The 14,967-nt window shown below is 39.6% G+C and overlaps 1 protein-coding gene across 1 annotated transcript; it reads left to right on the top strand.

Moving 5' to 3' along the window:
* The first annotated feature begins 4,436 nt into the window (after positions 1-4,436).
* Positions 4,437-14,079, top strand: cunh1orf226 (chromosome unknown C1orf226 homolog). Its single transcript, XM_010780373.1, has 4 exons — positions 4,437-4,790; positions 5,001-5,125; positions 6,411-11,223; positions 13,176-14,079. Exons 1-3 carry the CDS (start codon positions 4,605-4,607, stop codon positions 7,039-7,041), a joined length of 942 nt encoding a protein of 313 aa, XP_010778675.1. The 5' UTR covers positions 4,437-4,604; the 3' UTR covers positions 7,042-11,223; positions 13,176-14,079.
* Positions 14,080-14,967: the final 888 nt, after the last annotated feature.

The following is a 14,967-nucleotide window of genomic DNA, read 5'->3' as shown; positions in this document are numbered from 1 at the left end:
ATAATCGCTCGGTCCTTCTTTGTAAAACTGAAGTAAAAGATTCTCTAATAGTCGTTAAAACTGGATTTGCCGGACTTTTAAATATAAATGAATGTCCATTATATTCAAGCTTTTAGCAAATAATTTCACACAAAGCTTAAGATTTCAAATGTTACTTTATTTCCTCTGAATGCATAATTTCTTTTTTATTTTCAGCATTCTTAGGATTTCCAACATAGCTGTCGCCACACTGCTTACTGCTGCTCAGTCACTATCGTCTCTTCCATATGATAATTGCCAGAGGGGGTAAAAAGTCACTTCACACTCCAGCTTTAATAGTAGTTTTATTTTTTCAAAGATCCCAGTGGCTTTCTGGGACTTGCTGATGCAAACCTCTGATACACTTATACTAACACACACTTTGAAGAAGTTCCCTTAACTGACAAGGATTGAAGGAAAAATGGGTTGTTTTTTTATTCAATGTGATAGAAAGCGTTATTGAATATGAAAGCCGTCATATGTACTAGAAGACAGTTACGCATCTTTGCACATAGATGTTTGATTTAAAGGTCCCATGTCATGCTTTTCTGGTTATTACCTATCCCCTTGTGTGTTATGAAGCTTGTTATGCATGTAAACGATCTGCAGAGTCACAAACCCTCAAAGTACACCCTGTAGCGAGTAAAACTCTAACACAGAAAAGACGTGTCTATGCTGCCCCAGAACGCCTCGTTGGAGATTTCTATTTTTCTTCCTGGTACTAAGTGAAGTAACGACGACCCAAATGGACCAATCCGCGGAGCCGTTACGTTACGTCCGCGGAGCCGTTACGTTAAGTCCGTGGATCAATCCAAATTGACCAATCCGCGGAATTCCTCACACACACTCAATCTTTTCTCAGCTGCAGCTCCGCGGATTTCCCAGCCTGGAAGGCGGGACGCGGCGAGTCTGTTTGTGAGCACACACACAGACTCACAGCCAAGCTGTGGGTTTGTGTGTTCGGCACAATGTAAATCTATTCTAGTAGACCTCAACAATGGAATTATGATCAGTAGAAATGGCCATGACATGGGACCTTTAAGAACTCCTCAATTTGTCCAAATGTATGACTATAACAATGTGTAACAGGGACAGTCCAGCCAAAAACACATACTGTATAATTCTAACATCTCTTACTCATGCAATGGACCTTTGTTGAATCTCATCCCTTATTCCCCTTCCTTCCTTACAATTCGTGTCTGAAACACACCTGAATGTAGTACAGTTGCGTTGTGGGTAAGTGCAAACTTTAAAAGTGTGTAAATAAATATTTGAGCAGTAAACAGACGGTTTCAACATGTCGGTGCCATATCTAAATGATCATCTTCTGTCTGCATAATAAGCCGTATATCATACTTCTGTAGTGGATTTCATAAATGGTATATTTCCAACTCATCTCTTTTACTGGAACTCACTTTGGTGAAGACAAGCTCAACTCAAGTACATTTGAGTTTACTGGCACATGCACGCAGCACTTTACTCAACCAACATTGGGAGAAAAAGACATTTGCATTTGTTTGGAGTATACAGAAACCTTAAGAGCTAAGAGTTTGAGAGCTGGCTCAGGGACAGCCCAGCAGAGAAATGATCATAAATAGTGAAAGATAAATCACATATGTGTGTAAGTGAGCCAGACTGAGACACCTGGGCTCATTGCCAACGGCAGATTTCACCCTTTCAATAGCATTGGTTGATAGTGTTGAGAGATAAGTAGCCACAATGTGTAGATGTATGCATACAATGTCCAGAGCACATTGTTAGACATGTTGCACCTACATCTTCCCCTTCCAGTGTCCTTCACAAAGCCTTCAAGGGGGCACTCCATTACAAATTCCATCCATTACATTTCCATTAGGACTTAAAATGGGGGGAATAGAGTATGTGGTCTCATTGTCTGGTGGGATCAATAAGGATGTTTTATGGCCTGTGCAATGTGAAACTATTGATCCTGAGATTGCTCAATGGCCTCAATATACAGTCAGTGCAACCTAAATGACCTTGGCAGAAAGGCAGAACATTGAACAATGCTTGTTAATTATGTGCCTTTTGAATCAAAGGAAATATTAAAATATGTGTAGTTTACAGTTTTTAGATAGGCTTTCTTCTTTGCCAAGCAGTTAGCTTAAAATATAAAAAATCTAATGAAAACATGCCTGGCTATTGAATTTTTTGTTTTATCACTGTATTGCTAACAGAAAAGAAGATATTAATTAACGCAAGTATAATTTCAATGAGACCTTCAGATCCATCAGAGGCAGCTGAGACATGTGGCAAAAAAGCTAATACTAGCTTACAGCTGTGCTAGCATACAAGGAAGAGTAGCAAAATAAGGCAACATTTTATGAAGCCTAATCACAGCTAAAGAAGCACCAGAACATAAACATTTATCTTAGCCACTTATCAAAATATGTTTAAATGTAAAGACTATTTGTAAGCCGTAGTTAACTTCAGCTGTTAAGCTAACATGTTAGCCGAATAGCACATGCTAGCACAAGTCAGTCACAATAACTCTCTGAGGTTCTTTTCACTGTATTGTGTCATTTCAATAACACATTATTAAATTGACATTCTTGGGGAGAATACCACCAACATTATAGGTCTCTACGAGTGCTTAGAGATACATTTTGTCTGTAGTTCAGTCTGTCAGGACTTGGGAACTGGAGTCCCAAAAGTACGGACTGGTATTTTGAAAGGTGCCATTTCTTCTCTTTGCCGAGGTGCCCTTGAGCAAGGTGCCAGATTGCAAAATCTAAACTTTTCTGTTGGTCGGTGCTCTGTATATTCCCATGCTTTGATGATTGAGAAGGATTTCATTTGAATCCTCCATTTCCATTTTCCACTCCTATTATAGCTGCCCTATTATATTTGTAACCTTTTATGCAGTATCTTGACATCCAACTAATGGATGTGTTATTCTTACCTCCACACTAATGCAGTTGGCATTTATAAAATGCAGTTCTACTTCTCAGTATTCAAATTGCACTAAGGTCATGTTCATGCATACATCAGTGTAAGATAAGATAGACTTTATTATCTCAGTGGGAAATTTGCCTTAAACATCACAGTGTCTGCAATTTTAAATCAGAGCAAAACAACAATAAAAAAAAGACATTCATCCTTCCATTGCTAATGCCCATCTAGATCACAAAAAAGTGCACACATAGCCCCATATATTTAATAGTAATAGACGGAAAATAGGAGATATAAGGCAGGCAAATATTTCAACCTAGGGGATGGTAAGTACTGCTAAAAATAAGCTGCTGCATTGAGGTAGTGGGAGGGCATTATCAGACACAATCACAAATGCAAACAGATATCAGAACACAATCTACTATACAGTATAATTAAATGAATTGCAAGATCCACTATGTTACACCTTGCACTTGCAGCTCTGTGCTGTTCCAATTGCTTTGATGACTCTTATTAATAACTGCATGCATTCTGTGAAGGAAATGTTTATTTTGCTATCTGTTCTTCTTCTTCCCTCTCTGTGTGTCTTTGATGTTACCCTGAATGCCCTCTGTATCGCGCTGATTCATAATATCAGTTCACATTTTCTCTGGCCCCTGGCGAATGTGCTTTGGTAGATCTCTTGATTGGTACAGTAAGTGTAGTAAAATGCTTGAGTGTGCAAAATGAAGTCAAGATTAGCTGTTCCGCCCGAGTTTGACGCTCTATCTGATTCCAAATGAGGATATTTTCTCTCCATTTATCTGTCCAAGACAATGTCCCTTTCAGATAGGTGTAAGCAAGCCAAGGCTGCACTCCTACCTATTACCTCCCCTGACTTGTCCTCTTGTAGAATAAATGAATGGGCAGCATGTTAAGCTCAATAATGTGCATCTTTAAGAGTAGATTGATCTCAAATCTGATAATTCTATGTTTCATTAAATGCCTTCCGAGAAACCTTTCTCTCCATGAGGTAAGATCATCTGTCTAAAGTGGAATGAAAACCACCTGAGTTCACCTTTTATGTTCCTGATCCTGCATTTTGGTCCACTTCCTTTTCATTTGTTGTATTTTTTTGTGCATGTCATTGCAGTTTTCTTTATTTATTTTAAAATATTTTTCTTTGATCATTACATAACTTGTTACTGTGTGGCCCTCCTATGTTTCATGTCTTCTCACGAAATGTCCTTGAAACTGCTGTGATGATGCAACGTCAGTTTATTTGGTGCAAAGCTGCACAGTGACACCAGACTAACATGAGGTGGTCCCTGGAATACTCCACCAAAATTGTACCACTTGCATATCAAGTACTTGCGCCCCTCTAGTTTCAAGGGGTGGCTTTTAACATTTTGAAAAGTGCTTTTTTATGGAGAAGAGCATCTTTATATCAGCAAATAAATCAGTAGCCAGTACCAGTAACCAATCATCTGCATTTTCAGTGGAGTATTTCTCTCACTGCCCTTCAAAAACTGATAACTTTTGTTATCTCAATTTCAAAGCAAACATCCCATTTGTATTGTCGAGTGCTCGAGGGTCTGCAGCATGTGCTATTAATGCAGATACACATCGTCTCTTAACTCCTGCTGGGAATTAATCTATCCATCTTCCTTCTCTCCTTTTTTCCAGTTGACCAAAGTATGTTTGAGAACTCCGTTGCCCAGCAGCAGAGTCCTCAGACGTCCAGGCCCGGCCCCCCCTCGGCCCGCCGCCCCCCAGCATCAGCTAACCACAACCTGGGGTCCAGCTCCGTCGACTCTCCTTCCTCCGGAGGACAGCAGAGGCTTAAGAATGCCATTAACCTGGGCAAGGCTGTCGGGGCAAAGGTGAGCTCAGCCAAAGGATTAACTTCTTTACACCTCATTTATTCTTTAAACACTTGATATTTGGGTCATAGCGTACATTTCATATCTTTATTGCTGTACCAGTGGAGTTCATTTGAGTACTTCTTGTCTTTTCTGACTTTCTTTTTTCTTCCTCTCTGTCTTTTTTCTGTCTGTCAATCTTTGGCCCTTCCTTTTCTTTCTTTCTCTCAGGTCAATGACTTGTTAAGAAGAAAGGAGTCCAGCCACCTGGGGGACATTGGGGTCACAGAGGTCAACAAGAACGTTGATGTGGTGTGGAGCTGTATGGAGCAACTCAATCAGACCACTGCAAACAGGTAAACACACACACATATTTCTCCTTTATATTGAGTGTGGAGGAAAGTAATTATTGTTGGTCAGATTAAACTTCTCAAACTTAATTTAAACTTTAATCTTGAAGATCACAAAGTAGTTTACAGACTCGTCCCTCACAGGTTGTTGGTTTGATTCACATATTGACTAAGACAGTTTTATTTTGTATTAGACCTTATAAAAGGTCATTGTTTGCTCCTATTGTACTGTATGTATTTCTTTTTGTGGATACATTTGTAAAAAAAAGTCACAAAAGCTTCCAAGGCTATGCATTCAATTATTTTGATTAAACCACTGAAAGACATATTTTCTGTTAAAATATGAAATGACCCTTTACTGACAGAAGTGTCTGTAACTGTAAATAAGGCAGGAAAGGCGAAGGAATTATTATTTTTCCACTGAAATGGGGTTATAGAATGAATAATGACTACAAAGGCAGCTGTGAGACGTCTGAAGTTCAATAACTCTGAAGTGTTCAGCTTCTTACTCGGTCAAAATGGTAATGCCTTTAACTGTGTATTCATTCCCTGCTCACATGCACACACTCATCCAGGTTGTTTTGCATATCATATTTAAGGATTTGTTCCAGAAGTATTTTTCTTTTGTCTCTCCTAATAAAAATAATTCGAGTAGAAGTGATTTTTGAGCAGCTCTTTGAATACATTGAATTTTTACTGGGTGGGTAAATCTGTTTTAAAAGGATTTAAAAACAGATTTAAAGCCAGAATGCGTGGAAATAAATATGTGGTGTTCTCAAGCCCAGAACATGTAAGAGCATCTTTACAGCATGACCTCATTCATCCCATCATTTAGTTTCTTCTTGAGGATGTTAATTACATGCTCGAAAATACGACTACATAGGCACTGCAGACCAGACACATATTCTGAATGAAATTAAGAAAATAATCAACATGACTAGCAAAACATTTTCAAAGTGAGATCCCAAGCCTTAAGTCAAGTTACATTTTTCATATTTGGGCTTGGTAGAAGTTATCTTGGTAGAAATGATCTTGGTGGAAGGCCAAGTGTAGTCGAGCCATTAGAAGTCAGAGTTCAGTTGCATGGTCTTTTATCATTTTTATCAAACGAAGTCTAAAGTCTTCAAATGTGTGACTTTGTCCGTCTCGAGTCCAGTCTTGAGTCTTGAGTCTCTGAGTCAAATCCCACTTAGGCTTTATTCAACAGGCCCCTTGCTTCTCTGGATCACTTTGATGCTCAATAATGTTTTTTACTGTCTGTTAATATCTCTGTATCAATTCGCTCCCCCAGTCACATCTCTTCCTTCGACTCCTTCCCCCGGCTGGACCCACCACCCCCGACGGGGAAGAAGCGTCTGCCCCGGGCTCTGAAGACCACCCAGGACATGATGATCTCCTCTGACCCCGTGGTCTCCTCCCCGGACCCCGCTGACTCTTCCTCCTTCCTCTCCTCTCCCGAGAAGTCGCCCCTCATCGGCCCAGAGGAGCCGAGGAACAGTGAGGAGCAGGAGCGGGGCCAAAAGGAGGACGAGGGGTCAGAGGAGACCCCCCTGGGCCCCGCAGAGAAGAATGCTGATCGCTGGGAGAAGACGGAGAGCAATGGAAAAGTCCATGGAGTCACAGGTGGAGGAGAAAACGAGGTGGAGAGCGGGAGCAGTGACGGAGGCGAGGAGGAACATCAGCCCCAGCTCTCTGTGCCGGACCTCATCAACAAAGACCCCCCGATGGTGGAGCCCAGAGCCAAGCCCTGCGACGTCTGGCAGAAGGCGTCGGGGCCCGAGTCCCGTCTGGCCTCCACCCCTTCGGGGAAGACCTCCTGCCGCATCAGCCTGGGCGAAGACATCCTGCTGGGGAACGGTGCCCCCTGCAGTAAAGGGGCTGAAGACCTGGAGCCCCACCCCGACCTGCTGTCGTTTGAGTAACAAGCCAGATTCCAGATCAGTACGTCTCAAAAGAATTCTGCTCTTCATTCCAACTAAAGAGGTAATTCAAACGGACTGATGGAGTACTGATCAAACATTCACTGCTACTTTGAAATACTTCCTGCTTCAGGGTTTGCTTTAGGGAAAGGGAACACTTCCAGGAATCAGGACATGGCCCCGATCTTTTTACCAAGACACTGCTAGCTTCATGCAGAGGGAATACATAATCTAACATTTCAAACTATAAAACACACACATATTAAGGATTCATTTTTTCATTTAGTGTTTTAACACTTCCAAAGTTTTATATCATGTAACCTCTGCTTTAGTTATGAAGAAATATCAGATAATGAATTTAATTGAAGAAATGAAATATCCCTTTTAATGGGCGGAATAAGTCATAACTACTCAATTCTGACAAAGATTATTACTTTCAAAGAATGTATTAAGTTATTATAGTATCATGCCATTCATTTTAAAAGGGATATTTGCTTCATAATGGTCACACTGCAAGTCCATTTCCTACATAAACTTCTACTTATATTATATTACAATATATATAAAGCAATATCTTTTAAATTCAATATAAATATAAGTTATAGCAGATTTTTCCTAAGTGTAATTTCCAGAATGAAAACTGAGTACACAAAGGGAAACAAGATGGAGAGGCTCGTTGAGTGCGGACGTGTTAAAGATGGAGAGGTTTGGGGGGGGCGCTTCACTTTCAGTTCACTCGGTACAAAATGTCTTGCAGCAGTTTCTCAGATTGTGTCAGGACTGGAAGACTTTTGACCCGTACTGTAGCTTCATTCATATTAAGTAATGTATCCCCCTATTGGTCCAGAAAGAGCTATACATAATCCGCTCCTACACTGGCCCCTGGCACAGATTGTGATCCTGAAAATGACCTCTTTTTATTTTTTAAAGTAAGATTATTGACCTGCATCCCAATCAATAGGTCACCTCTGTTTTGATTTATTTATATTTAAGAAATCTGGGATAGTAATTTTAAAAAGAAAAACAAGCAGGGAAAATAAAAGGCAGTGCCAAAATCATGCAAGATTTTTAAGAGTTAGGACTTTTTTAAAGGACATGTATTGCTCTTTGCTGGGTCTAGATTAAACAGTGTTTCAGAACATAAACAATACTACATTTAAAAGACTGTATTATGTGGTGCTGGCATATTACAATAACAAATGAGGCAGCTTTGCCCTGGACCCCAGTCAATATGAACTAATATGTCCTGAGCAAATATTAGTAGAAACAAAATTGAGCAATTTGCGGGACCAGATTGAGGGAATTTAAATGAGCGCATCTCTGGTCCAAAATGAGAATGACTTTCAGGCTTCATTACTGCTGACATTTTTTTTATTTTATGAACTGAAAGTAGACTTCTTATTATACCCCGAAACCTCACAGAGTCTGGATGAAAGGATGGGCTCCTGAGAAGTTGTTTTCCAGCTAAAGAGCCCGAGAAGATAATGAGCTGTCAACAGAGAGAGATGAAAGGTGTGCTTAATCACCGAGTGACAGACCAAAGACGAAAGAATTAGCGGCTCGATCTTGTTTTGTCCGATTGTTTTGAGTTGAAAGGAAGCAATAATTCATGAGGAATATATAATCTTCTCCTTAATGTGATGGAAAAATGTAAACCAAAGTCAGAGCATTTGAAATATTTAATAGCGATTCACTGGCTTGTTTTTGATTTTCTGACTTTTCTGACTCACCAGAGACTGAGTCAGCTTAAAGGTGAGCTGATATTAACACTAAATAACCTGCTGCTGCGTTATCTGCTTCGACTGAATCAATGTGTGGCTGTTGCAGAAGTTGTCTTAGAGAAATTCTGTATTTTATCAACCCTATTATCCGAGCATTAGTGTGTTTTTATTACACTTCACACAAGGATACAAATTGCAAATTTCAAAGACTTGAAATTTCTGTGAGATCCTCAAGTGGCCTCTGTGAGTGACCGCTGTGTCCTCGTAAGGATTTCCTGACTTCAAAGATAAAGGGTGAAAATTCCCAGAAGACAGTGAGAGGGACACAGAGCCAGCTGTAGTTTGGCCCAGCAGAATGAGAGGAATGTGGCACAAAGAGAAAGGAAGCTTTGTCTCTCTGACTCCGTCTTACATACCACAAGTGTCCTCATTTATTTGAAGCTGTAACAAAACAGCTCAACCAAATTACAAACAATAATTTCCGAATTCTTTCGACCTTTTTGTAGACCGTTTAATACATTTTATCTTAAGTCTTAATAGAAAAAACATTATGTAGATTGTACAGAGGGCCTTTTGTGGAATCGCTCTGCTGAGTTTCCAAATGTCATGTTCGAGTGCTTTTATGAGCGCAAACTAAATCTATCTCCACCATATCGGGGTGGCGGATGTTTCCTAAATGAAACCATTTGCATTGCTAGATGACACCTTAGTGGAAAATGTGTTAACTGAACTGGCCCTTAAATATCTGTGGGACTAGAGGGTGGAAAGCAAAAAGACCAGAACTTGAGACCTTTACTAAAGTGGTGATTGTAATTACCCAAATATAGGCCAAAACTTAATGTGTCACCCTAAAAAATAGGACTTTTTATTTTAGGCTTCAGTTGTACTAATTGAACTTTTCTCGAAGCCCCTGAAAACATACTTCAAATAATTTTTGCATTTCTGATACTATTAGGTGGTTATCACTAAATGTGCAACAATCAAGTTTGAAACAACGCTCTTAAGTGTTATTTATAAAGGTTTTACTGGTCAAATACTCTGATGTGATCACATTTAATTGACAATGTTGTTGATTTGACTCAAATGATGTTGATGGAATGTACATTTGTTGCTTTTGTTCTCAACTAAGTGCATTTTGAACCAGTGTGAACCACAAATATCCCATTGAAAATAATCAAAATATTTCCAACTTTGTCAGAAATGCTCCGTTCATGTTGTGTTTTCATGGACTTAAAACTAAAAAAAGGATTGTGTCTGTGTGTCTCCTGAATCTGACTTGTATTTGAAGCGACAATAAGGATGTTTAAAGGATTCAGGTGATAAGAAAGTGTCACTCATCACAGATAATGAATAAACACTCACTAAACTGACATCTAGTTAGAGGGTGAAAGCAATAAAAAGAGAGGTTGCTTCAGAGAAAGAAAAGAAGCCGAATGCATTTCTAAGACAATGAGAGCAGCCGCTAAACCACTAAAGTAGATTTATATTGTATTTTCTGATGAAGGAACAGTGCTGTATATTTGATGGAAATGTTTTATCGCTTTGTTTGTTTTTTTTACAAATCTGTGAATATGCGAATTGGGTTTTGCTCTACAAATGAAGGAAAGTGATTTATTGTCATAGAATCTAGTTATGGCCATTTGTGTTATGTAGATGCCTTTAATCAATTTGATAAAAGAAAACAAATGATGCCACGTTGTTTTGTTTGTTGTTTAATCTTTTGTGTTTGTGTAATAACTCCAACAATTATGATGAATGAAGGTAGACGCTGCACATTTGCTAAAGCAAACCTGGGACTTTTTATCGATTTATAAAAACTGCTGCAAATGAAATCTTTATTTGTTTAATGTGATGAAAATATGCAACAAAAATCAAAGTAAATCAATGATTTGTCTTTATCCATGTTTCCTTATGTATCATTTTTAAAAGTGGGGAAGTAATAACTCTTGTTATGACTGTAATCTGTTTTAATGAAAAATAGATCTAATCATGACCTCAAATCGTTGTTTTTTTTGTGTCTTTTTAAAGATGTATGTGACTTTTTTCACTCAGTTTAGAAAAAAGACTTCATTCATTCTGGGCATATGCCGCCTTTTATGTATTTCCCCCATCTCACTCCTGTGACAGTGGCCAGCTCACTTCCTGTTTGATGTCCTTGTTGGTTTCTTCTGTGTGTGTTCAGTACAGTCGGGCCCTTGTGTGTGTCCTGTCTCTGTTTGATTGTCTGTTTTTCAGAGAACCAAACACTGGGAGATGGCGATGGCGGGAATTAAAAAGTGGAAGCTGCTCTGATGTTTAATTCATCTGTGTTTGTCCTGATTCATGGAATCCTGCCCTTTCTCTTGGCGTCTCCGAGTGTTGCCGGCCTCGTGTTTGTTGCTGAAACCCGCATGGAGACGGGACAGCGTGATGAGGATTTTTATTTACCCGACTTCCTAAGCAGCCATTCAGCTAATTCACACAGGTCTCTTTAATAATTCAAACGTGGTGCTTTATTCATTCACTACAGAGGAATCTAGGCTTCTATGCATGATAAATCATCGAGTGTGGAGGCAGCCTTGATGAGTCTAGCTTTGTTTGAACAACTCTCTGTATTACATTTCCCAAAATTAGTTTCTTTGCTAATTTATGGAAATGTCCCCAGAAACGTAAACATCATTTTCAAAGTAAACACAGTTCATCAGTTTCAGAACAACTTACTATAAACTCACAGTGGCCAAAATCAACAAAACTCGTTTTTTTTGTGAGAAAGTGAATCAAGATAATAGAAGAGAGCAGAACGTTAAAGGGAAACTCTAGAGAATCGCTTGATTTGCACAAAGTTGAGGATTGCAAAAGACCTTTCAGTTCCCATCATGCAACAATTAGCATATTCTGAGTAAATGACCCTGTCTTTCAAACTCCACACCTAGGTAGGTAGGCAGGCAGGCAGGATCCCAAATTTGGAGATTATTTAGTTGCAGTATTAAATTGTACAGGCATTACAATCTTTAAAGGTGGAAGAAAGTATAAATATAATTTTGGTAAATTAACAATAAACAAAATAAACAGTAGCAAGTCTATGTACATATCTACAGTACAAAGGACACTTCTATTGAGTATTCTGTTCATAGGAGCCAACATGCCTAGTTTTCCTGTGTTTATTGTTTTGATTATTCTCATTATTTATTAACACTTGTTATTTTCGGCAATTATCACATGGGTGTGGCAATGGGTATTTAGTGCACCAAATGTGCCAGGCTTGGGTTGAATGACGAAGAGGGGGAGCTCAGAACCGTCTGGTCCTGTGCAAAGATAAGGCTCTGACCAATGTACTGCCCCCACTAACATGCATCAATCTGGAGCACTTTGAGGGAACAACTAAGAGACTATAGGTCAAGTCTCAACATCCATGAAAAAAGATCTGTATACATTTTAATAATCAAAGAATGATGAAAACATAGCCAATAACATAACATGGCCAATAACCGATAAATGTAACTTATTTATTTCTATTTGTACACATGAATACAAGAGGAGAAACCACAGGGGATTCACACGACTGAAGCATGAGCCGCCGTGTGAATCTGCATTATACAAAATCATTCAAATGAACTGCTTCTTTACTCTAATGGATCAATAATTACATATACTTTATATTTTGATGCTAATGCTTTTGTGCTTTAACTTGAGTAACCTTTTGAATGCAGGACGTTTACTTGTAACAGAGTACTCTGGTACTTTTACTTAAATAAAAGATTGGAGTACTTCTCCCACCTCTGTTCAGGGGTGAGACTTGATCCTTCAAAAATCCTCTTGGAAATACCTTAGTGAGGATAGAAATGAAAAGAATATCAATCTAAGAGTGCAGTGAAGATATTAGGTTTTTGATGTCCTACTTTTTCATATTATTGTGCATTTTAGATCAACATTTTTCACCACTATGATAAGTTTTAACTGCACCCAGTCTAATAACCCTGCTCCCTCTTCCATGTAAAACACCTTTCTGCACATGATTTATTTTTTTTACTTTCTAGCTTTAAATTAACTAAATAAATAGCTTGAACCCAACTAGACTTTATCATCCTCATCTCAGCATTAAGACAGTGTGGAGTTTAAAAGGCCCCCAAAAACCCTTGGATGGGCCTGTATGACAGAGAGGTGTAAATACATTCTATGCTAAACAAATTGTTCATAATCATGTTATGATGATATTCATACCAGGCATACAGAGATCTGAAAGGGAATTTAGCTAAACAATCAGACACAACCAACAAACTAAATGAGCTCTTGGATGGGATTGTTTATGGAGCGGCATGAAAATAAATAATGACATGTTCTTTGTGATTGTGAGATATAGGCCCCATTTGGAGTGTGAGGCTATCAGGTAAATGTTTAATATCCTCTCTCTTCCTCCACATGGTTCCTGCCGGCCAGACAAAGCGAAGATAGTCAGCTCACCGAGATGAAACAGGAGATGAGGGGGTGAATGTCAAACTGATGCGAGGATGGGAACAGATGTGTAATGATTACTGGATGACTGGAAACACAGATGAAGAGGCGGATAAATGTCTAAAAAGGAATCAAAGATAAGACTTCCTGTGTCATTGTGCAAATGGCTTTTCCAATACCACTAGATATGTTTGAAATTCACTAAATCACGTTGTACAATGACCAAGAGGAGGGTCTGAGCAAGTCTGTAGTCATCTCCCAAGTCATAAAGTTTGAGTCCTAAACAAGTCATAATGTGCTCAAGCTGACCCAGAGAGATTTGGCTTTGCATCAGGAATAGCATATAGGATTAAGGGCACACCCTTATCCCAGTCTTTTCCTGTCTCAAGACAGTATTTTCCAAGCATTGATTTCAACGTTTGATGCCAATACTCAAGCGCACCTTGTGTCTCTGGATGGTAGGCACTAGAGACTGAAGGAGAAACTCCCACCCACTGCAAAGTCTGTCTCAAGGACTTGGAGAAGAAGGTAGTTCCCTGATCATTCTGCACAACTTTCAGTAACCCAATGGTGTAGTGATTTTTACGCTAGGGAATGGTCTCAGGAAACGGGTAGAGACACACATTAGAGTTAGTAAGAACTGATTACCAGCCTTGATCTTCGGCGCTTGACCAACACAGTTCTCAATAACATGTTCAAAGGGCTCACCAAAAGTCGGAAAAGGACGCAACAAAATACGATGCCATTTTGACCCTTGTGTATACTGCATTACGGTATTTGTTGACCACAGCATAGTTTGTATGCTATTAGTTAACATTGATTTCTGTATCCCTCAATGATACGCTTTTGCAAATTACAAGTGTCTGTGATTCCAGTTTAAAAGACGGGACTGACGAGACCACCATTATTGTTTCATACAGTAAAATACTGTGAATAAATGGTGACTCAGTCGCTGCCTGATTTCTGTTAAAATGTCTCTATTTGTGCCGACCACACACACACACACACACACACACACACACACACACACACACACACACACACTCTACGTCGTGCGCGACGACGCATCGCACACCACGACACACCACACACACACACACACACCGCACACACACAACACACACACACACACACACACACACTACACACACACAGCACACACACACACACACACACACACACCTATGGTCTAGTCACGCTTTGCTCTTTCTGTCTCCCGTCCACAACAGACAGCTCTTCTCCACCCTCTGGAGTCAGGCCAGTTAGTCACTGCCGGCTGGCAGCATGAAGTTCTTATTAGACTTATTGATCAGCATGGGGATAGATTATGGCTCTGTGTTTGTGTGTGAATGTGAGAGAGACACCTGAGAGCCAATCCACTGTAGCACCACCCAACATCTCATCAAGACTCCAAAACCAAAATCTAATCATTTTATCTTGTTCATTCTTAAAGGACGAAAAGTTTGTATTAATCCGCCGACTTATTGTTTTGCAACATCCAAAACCTGTACGGGGGATGTCACTGCGGGTGGCAGAACAACTCCGAATCAGCAGAATTTCAGGATGGAACTAGCNAACTTCACAGGTTTGGTAACGATGCAGCCATCAACGCATCTAAGTGTATTATGGGGTGTCATCAAATGCCATTACCATGGTGACGGATCATTCGCCATGAAACATGATGTCGCTTTAAGTCCCATCAACACGGTTCAATCGTCCCCCGATCTTCACTTGTATATCACCGGTCCATGCCTCAAAAGCTCTATGCCAAATCTGA

This window comes from Notothenia coriiceps, unplaced genomic scaffold (assembly GCF_000735185.1).
Source record: "Notothenia coriiceps isolate Sejong01 unplaced genomic scaffold, NC01 NC01_scaffold00021727, whole genome shotgun sequence".
Classification (NCBI taxonomy): Eukaryota; Metazoa; Chordata; class Actinopteri; order Perciformes; family Nototheniidae; genus Notothenia; species Notothenia coriiceps.
This window is presented reverse-complemented; position numbering and strand designations above follow the sequence as displayed.